The sequence below is a fragment of the Delphinapterus leucas genome, chromosome 12, assembly GCF_059928025.1.
Source record: "Delphinapterus leucas isolate spDelLeu-1000000601 "Yukka" chromosome 12, BTC_Dleu_Yukka2, whole genome shotgun sequence".
Classification (NCBI taxonomy): domain Eukaryota; kingdom Metazoa; phylum Chordata; class Mammalia; order Artiodactyla; family Monodontidae; genus Delphinapterus; species Delphinapterus leucas.
The window spans coordinates 24,247,154-24,255,080 of NC_143140.1; the positions used below are offsets into that span (position 1 = coordinate 24,247,154).

At 37.3% G+C, this 7,927-nt stretch overlaps 1 protein-coding gene across 11 annotated transcripts in view; it reads left to right on the forward strand.

Annotated features, from left to right (window-relative positions):
- The window catches only part of DOP1A (DOP1 leucine zipper like protein A), a 126,618-nt gene that overhangs the window by 103,817 nt on the left and 14,874 nt on the right, over positions 1-7,927 (forward strand). For 6 of the 11 annotated variants that reach the window (XM_022590297.3, XM_089921782.1, XM_089921787.1 and 3 more), the window contains 5 exons: positions 206-342; positions 1,232-1,287; positions 2,204-2,368; positions 5,152-5,281; positions 6,083-6,139. In XM_022590297.3, coding sequence (XP_022446005.2) covers positions 206-342; positions 1,232-1,287; positions 2,204-2,368; positions 5,152-5,281; positions 6,083-6,139 — 545 coding nt within the window. Of the gene's footprint in view, positions 1-205; positions 343-1,231; positions 1,288-2,203; positions 2,369-4,978; positions 5,031-5,151; positions 5,282-6,082; positions 6,140-7,927 lie in introns of those variants that run through there. The other 5 variants (XM_089921785.1, XM_089921786.1, XM_089921790.1 and 2 more) reach the window with 4 other exon arrangements.

A 7,927-nucleotide genomic window follows, 5' to 3' on the forward strand; every position in this document is an offset into this window, starting at 1 on the left:
TGGCATTGTATTTATCTTTTTTAATTTGATTTTTTCTGGTAATTCATTTTTATTATATTTTATGAAAGTATCAGTCTGCAACAGACTGGAAATTATTTAGAAAGTTGATCATCATAGTTTGAGAAGTACTGAACTAGATTATATAGAAAAGTTTATATGAAAATGATTCTATTTTGGTATTGAGAATATACTGTATTTCTTTCAGAGAGATTGGTTGAGAGTCTCCGTTTGCCCCAGGTGCCAACTCTTCACTCTCAAGTGTTCCTGTTCTTCAGAGTGTTACTTTTAAGAATGTCTCCACAACACCTTACCTCACTCTGGCCTACCATGATCACAGAACTTGTGAGTTAATTTTAATTCAGCTAGGTAATAAATCTAAATTATAAAACAATGTGACAAGCATCAACATGCTTACCGGATAAAAACTAATCTTGGAAGAGAACTGAACTCTAGTTAAGCCTGTTACTGAAAATTTGTACAGATGAAAATAGTAAAACAAGTCAGATTCTGTCTCCATACAGCTTAAACTTTGAAATATGCAACATTAGCAGTTATTAGCTCCTTGCAAATCATGACCTCGTCTGATCTGGTTTAGTTCATTCTCAACTACACCAGAGTTTTAACTTTGTCATGGCTGCCAGGCCTGGTTCCTGCCTTTGGCAGCACCACCTTGAGAGTGATTAGAGATGGTTTAGCTAGATTTAGATGGCCTGACATAGGGCATGTATCACTCTTGACGTGCAGCACTTACCCAGGTAAGCTGCTTCAGAGAGACTTTGACAAGATTTTGTAAACCCCCAAACAGTAAAACCTTCCTAAGTCCCACCACACCCGTCCGTTCCCCTCCCAAACCATACCCTGTCGCCCTCATCTGAACAACGTGGGGAGCTGGGGAAAGAGATGAGAAAGGAAAGGGACGGGAATCTGTAACTCTGAAAACCCAGCATTATAACTTCCCCACAAAGAAATTGGCTTTAATATTTTTTCCTTTTTTAATAACTGTATCTCTGTTCCATAATCACCAAATAAGACCATGCTTTCGTCTCACCTCTGCCAAATTAGTAGCAAGGCTCTGTGCTGAATTTTCAGTTTTACTTTTGGAAACTAAGTATAATTTAAAGATCCTAAAGTTGTATCCTAAAATCTGTATTTGGATTAATGAAAATATAGCCTAAAGATAACTTGAAAGAAGGTTTAAATAAACATTTGACACTTTTTCCATGGTCTTCAGGTACAGGTATTTTTACTGATGGAGCAGGAACTCACTGCTGATGAAGACATTTCACGGTAATATGTAATTCATTTTGCTTTAGTCTTGTCAGTGTGTAGTATCCTAAAATCATCCAGAACGTTACTTTACAACTGGGAGGGTATAGACACTATTTTATCTGAACACTTTATGTATTTAGTCTGTTATTATCCAATTGATCATATTTGGATATAATACAGTTACATGTATTCCTTAGGTATTTTAGACTGAATTAAACTATCAACATGTGTGGCCTTTGGCCTCTAGACACAAATTTAGTTTAAAGCAATACTGTTTCAGCTATGTGAGCAGTATCGGTTTTAGTAGGTCAGATCTTTTTCCTGAAACATTCAGCAACACCTATTATGGCAGGTAACCTGTAACTAAGGTATACAAATGTCCATATCTTCCAGGATGATCTCCATTTAATGTACTAAAATTTGGGGTTTTCTTCAGCAGAAGCAGTTTATTAATATGTGACTAAATATAATTTATTTTTATTTAGGAATTTTTGTACAAATAAGTTTATAAATTAAAAAGTTCCTTTAACACTGTGTCTTAAATATATTTTACTCTTCTTTAATACTAGGTTTATAAAAGAGAATCCCCTATACTAATAACTGTGTTGATTATTATAGAAAGTTTCCCTCCCACCATCCTTGCAGAAGGACACTGGGTAGTAGGGAGGCCTCCTGGTTTTACAGCTTGTATTTTTATACTTCTCGAGTATAACAAGTTCTTCTCTACTATTTTTACATTCTTCTAATTTAAAGAAGAAAAATTAATTTTTGATTTGAGAACAGTAATATTAATTTAGTCATGAACTTTCTTAGCGATTACTGGTACATTTATCAGAATGATTATGAAAAATAGTAGCTGGCACTTTGAGATTTTCCAGGAATTACCTGTGAGTAAGTGGGTCCAGCTGCTGACAGCACTGTCTCCTGCTTATAGGACTTCAGGCCCCTCTGTGGCTGGTCTGGAGACAACCTACACAGGAGGTAATGGCTTTTCTACTTCATATAACAGCCAGCGGTGGTTAAACCTCTATCTTTCTGCTTGCAAATTTTTGGATCTGGCTCTGGCATTGCCCTCCGAAAATCTTCCTCAGTTTCAGATGTAAGTAAAAGTAAGGATATTAAATGGATATTTTTGAAATGCATTTGCTTTGGTTGGTGACATCTAAGATAAAGTTTTTTTGTGTAAGTTGAAGTATTCATAATCTTTATTAAAATGTAATTGTTTTGGCAGGAGGATGGTAGGGCAACAGTTGTTGGAAGGTATCGGAAATGGCCGTTGTGGATATATTAAGACTGACAGGTCATTCAGTCAACAAGTTGAGTAGGCAGCTCACGTGAGGCAGCCAGATACATGACTTAAGAGCTTCAAGTCCAGTGTAGGAGACATGCCGTTAACACACCATGGGTGTTCTGAGAGCAGCTGTGCAGGATGCTGTGAGGCCACACAGCGGAGACCCCTCTGAGCTGTAGGGGTCAGAGCAGGCCTGAGGGGAGTTTTACACTGAGGAGGTGGGGTGATGGTTGGGGGAAGCAGGGGTGAAGACTTAGAGGTTGGAATGGCCCTGGTGTGTCTGCAGTGTTGAAAGGTCAGTATTGCTGGAGCAGCATGTTGAGATATGAGGCTGGAAAGGGCCCAAGTTACATGACCTACAAGCTATATTCGAGAACTTGGACTTTAAGGACAGTGGGAAGCCGCTGAAGCATGAATTTTAAGGAGTGAAGTGATGTTATCAGCCTTGTATTTTAGAAATTTTACTTTGGCTGTGTAGTTTGGAGAAAGGATGGGAGGTGGGCAAGACTGGAAACAAGGAGGCTCTTCTTTCAGATGATAGTGAATTGAAGTAGAAATGGCAGAGGGGAATAGGGAGAAAATGAATGTAAGTTAAATGCCTTGCTCATAAGTGCTCAAAAATATTTAATTATGATTTTTCATATTTAAATTTTTAAAACAGGCAAACTGTATAAGATTGCTTTATCACTATGTAGCTAATTTGAGAATTTATCCACATGATCAAATATGTATTTATATAATATATAAAATTGTATTATATTATTCTTCTGGAATGGAATATTAATAAGATAAAGAGTAAGATACCAGAATCTTTTTTCTATATTTGGATATACTTAAATCTCTAAAAACTTCTGTTGCACAAGCTTACTTTTCATTAAATTTAATGGTAAGAGCTAGAAATTTTTTTACATTAATTCCAGTTACTTTAAATTTTTTTTCCATTTGAAAACCATATATATGCACTTCTTAATGAATTTCAGTGGTTGGGTGTCTGTTAAACTGTTGTTACTCCTGAAGAAGTTCAGAAAAGGATACTAAGCAGAATTGTAGGAAAGTGGCCAAAATTAACTAGGATGTTTATGTTCACAGAGGTAACAGAAACTACAGTCTTCATGCCCTAGGGAGAGTGTTATGCTTACAGTAGTGACCTTTCTGCTTCTGTGACGAGAAGCAAAATGAGTTTATCCTCTTTACTTGTCAAGAATCAGAAAAGAGATAAAAATGCTGTAATATCAACTACAGTTTTTTTTCTTTTAACTACTGTCTCTTTTCAAAAAATCTATAAGGTAATAAAAGATAACATGGAGAATTTAATAATCTTGAAAGGGTAATATCTTTCTGAGCATGATTTTTTTCCAAAAGTTTAAAATATTTCATAATTTAGTTACATACAATTTTTAGTCTGTGTGACTAAAAATACCATAAAGATTGAAAGACAGCATTGAGTTGGGAAGATATTTACAATGTATATGACCAAGTCTAACTTGCTTAATATGTAAAAATGGATAACACAATAGAAAAATGGGCCAATGACAGGATTAACAAATAGTTCAGAGAAAAGGAATGGCTTGTAAAACATACGAAGAGGTGCTCAGTGATACTCATAAGAGAAATTCCAATTAAAGTTACTAGTAACTTTCAGAATGCTAAAGATCTAAACGTGTACTTCCTTTACCCTTAACAATAGAGACATTCTTACTCGTTGGAAGAGTACATTGATATTGTCTAATTTTTCTCCAAAGAGGTTTATATCTACCAAAATTCAAAATACAGATTCTCATTAGGCCAGTAATTCTGCTGTATCCGAGGGTTTCTCCACTCACTGTCCTCTCAGACACGCATAAAAGTCAGCAGTTACGTAAGCGTATCCATTATGGCACTATTTGTAATAGCTAGAAATCGGACAGTCTAGGAGACTGGTTGAATCAGTACCTTCCAACACCGGAGTACTATGTAACTGTAAAAAAGGATGCTGTTTTATATGATCTTATCTCCAAGATGTGTAATTAAAATAAGCAGCAATCATTTTATTTATTAAAAGAGGAGAGGGTTGCTTGTGTGACTGTGTGCTCTTTTATGCATAATAAAACTCTGAATGGGTATATACGAAACTGGCAGTATTGGTGGAGCCTGTGGTGGGAAGGGGACTACCTTTCTTTGGTTTGCACTTTTATACTGAGTTTTTTCCATAGACAGATATTAATTTTACTTATTAAAGACAAAATTTAAAATAAATGTTGGAGATTTTTATCTATATAGTAATGAATGAGCATGGAAACATTTGTCAAGTTACTTGTGTTGTGCTCACGGAAAAAATGGTGTGGAGTACTTCCCAAATTTCCTTTGTTCGTTACAAATGTTCATGTACTCATTTCAACTCTATGAAGTAGTTAATATTGTCCTTATTTACTGGTAAAGGCTCGGGTGAAGAAACATGCCCACGGTGACAGGGCTACAAGTGGCACCACTGGTATGTGAATCTGTATAAGTGGTGGGGTCATGATGTGTCTACTGGATTTATGTGGCCTGGCCTTGTCTTAGATGGCACAGCGTGCATCTTACCGATATTGGTGTCTTTCTTCTATACGTAGGTACCGATGGGCCTTTATTCCAGAAGCCTCAGATGATTCCGGTTTGGAAGTGAGAAGGCAGGGCATACATCAACGAGAATTTAAACCTTATGTAGTACGACTTGCAAAGCTTCTTCGGAAAAGGGCAAAGGTATTGCATTCTTTTTAAAATTTGTTAAGTGTAAGAAGATAAAATTTGTAAAATATACTTATATCGTATCTTATGTGCATCTTCCACTGTGCATCAGGCTAATTAATTACAGATCTTTACCCAAGAAAACAGTAGTGAGTTTCTTACGTTCATCAGTAGGCCTCTGTTACAAACCTTCTGTCATCTTTTCCTTGCATTCAGAAAATTTCAAAAATAAATTGTACAATCTGGGGACGATCTGGGTTGTTTTGCGAGCCCTAGTTTGTAATATGTGCTTTGAGTGCTCAGAAATTTTCCACTCTTCTGGGGTCCCCTATTCAGGCAGCAGCTCCTAAACCACATTCCACACACTCCAGAGATGGAATGGAGGACAGTGTCCTTGAAGGACATGCGGAACTTGATTTCAAATCAAGTTGTTTCTTTAGGGACTAATAAGTAAAAGAAGAGATGAAAGATGAAAGTTGAGTCCAGAGTTTAGGAGAGCACTTGGGTACTTTCATGTTGATATTGCAGGGTCGGAAAAAATAATCATGACAACAGATCTGGAAGCAATGTGATTATAGGCACATGTACTTTGTCATCCCTGCATTTATTTCATTAGTAATGACAGTTTTTATAAAACTCCTCCCTTATCTAAGGAATAAACATGACAGTCTTTTGCACAACACTTGTCCCACAGAATAAAAAAATGTTTTGATTGGAAAGCATTTTCCCATCCAAAACACCTTAAACAAGGTCTTCATGGCCAAGCCCACTTTTCACTGGAGCAAAGGCTATGAGCTCTCCTCTTTCCTTCCACAGGACGAGGAGGACTTTAAGACAGTGACTTTGGAGGGACTGGAGATGGCCAAGCATCAGGTGAGGGTGGCTTTTTGATGCTTGTGGTATGGCAGCAAAAGCTGCCACCTCTGGACCAAATCTTGAGACACAAACCCAGGTCTGGATTTCAACAGGACAAGAGAGGTAAACAGGAAGGAAGTCTTTCTTCAAGTGTAGACTGTTGCGGTGAAAGGAGAAATAGTTCATATGGAAACATGTTTGACTTGTTAATTTTATTAGTGAGGAGGTGGTGTAGTTCTGATTAAGAAAAGCAGGAACACTATAAAACAAGTGCACTGTTCTTGGTCAAGAGCTTAGTAAAAGTCCTCTTAAAGGTACATCTTGACAAGAATATAAACAAAAGGTTACATCATAGCTTCCTTACATTTGAAAGTCAGCTATGTAGAGGGTTCAAGCGTATTACTCGTTTCCCCTCAGAGTAAATGCATCTCTGTAGGCCCTTTCATGACTACTGAATTGCACTCTGACTCAGGGGACTGACGGTGGAGTGGTCATCAGTCCCAGACCATCATTAAAGCCAGTGTTATTAGGTGAGAGAAAGGAAAGCGGTTTCGTACTAAGAAATAAACTAATAGCTGTTTTTTCTTTTTCCTTTTTTTTTTTTTTAAATTTGGCCATAGATAAAGAACTAGATGATCTTTTTTTCTTGTTTGCTCCTGTAGACCTCTGAGAAAGGAAAACAGATTTAAAACAGGATTTTATTTTAAAATAAGCAAACATTTTAAGCACACACAAGAAAATAAGCTGGATTTTGCACCTGTTTTCTCCACTAGGAAACTAGTGATATTAAAATATTAACAATGCAAGTTTCTCAGCAACATCTCATCTTAGAAGGCAACTCCATTTGTTAACAAATATGACAGACTATAATTCTGCTTCCTAAGTCCCACTTGATAGTTTTTTCTACCTAGTTGTTTGTCTTCATTATCTTTACTCACTGTTTTTTCATATCTATGATTCTGCCCCAGTTCAAACATCTTCACTTCTCTCAGAACTTTCTCTAGATAGACCGATGTCTACAGCTGTGTGTGTACAGTTTAGCTGGCTTCTCAAACTAGCTACCTGAAGTACGTAAATTGTCGTGTTAATGCAGTTGACAAGTTTTCACGTACATTCTCTTCATCGCCCCATCTTATAAGTGAGGAACTGTTCTGTACTTGCCCAGGACACACACAGTAAGCAAGCGGCAGAGCTAGGGCCCTGACCCTGGCGTTATTCTGACTCCAGGTCCAGCTTTGCTCCCACATGGTTTAGCACAACACAGAAGCGCGTGGCAGGGTCTCTCCTGGGAGCTCCTTTCCTTTCTCTGTGCTGATAGTAATGATTCACTGTGGACTCTGCTGCTGCCTTGTGGCAAGTTTAAGCCATTTGGCCACAAGGTAATTGACCGACTTGCTAGTAGTGAAATGTGTAAGACTCTCTGTCCCTTCTTCAGTCATTTTGACCTAGTCCTCGGATACATTAGTGGGGATCCAGAAATCTGGGAGCTTTTTGAGTATATGCAAAGCACAACATGAACTTTTGGATTTGACAGTCCCTATGCAAAACTAATTCAGCTAATAACTAAGCTTACTTGTGCATTCAAGTTGGAAAATATTACTACAGTGTTAGACCCTCAATGTACAATTAATAATTGGCACCAGAAGGCCTCAGTTAGAAGCAAACATTTTAGCAAGTCTGGAATGGAGACTTAATGTCATCACTTGTATTCATTTCTTAACCCTGTTTGCTGATGTTTATATTCTTTTAAGTTTCCTCACATACTGCATCGTCTGTTGGGAACAATCGCCTTTTTGTTTTCTGCAG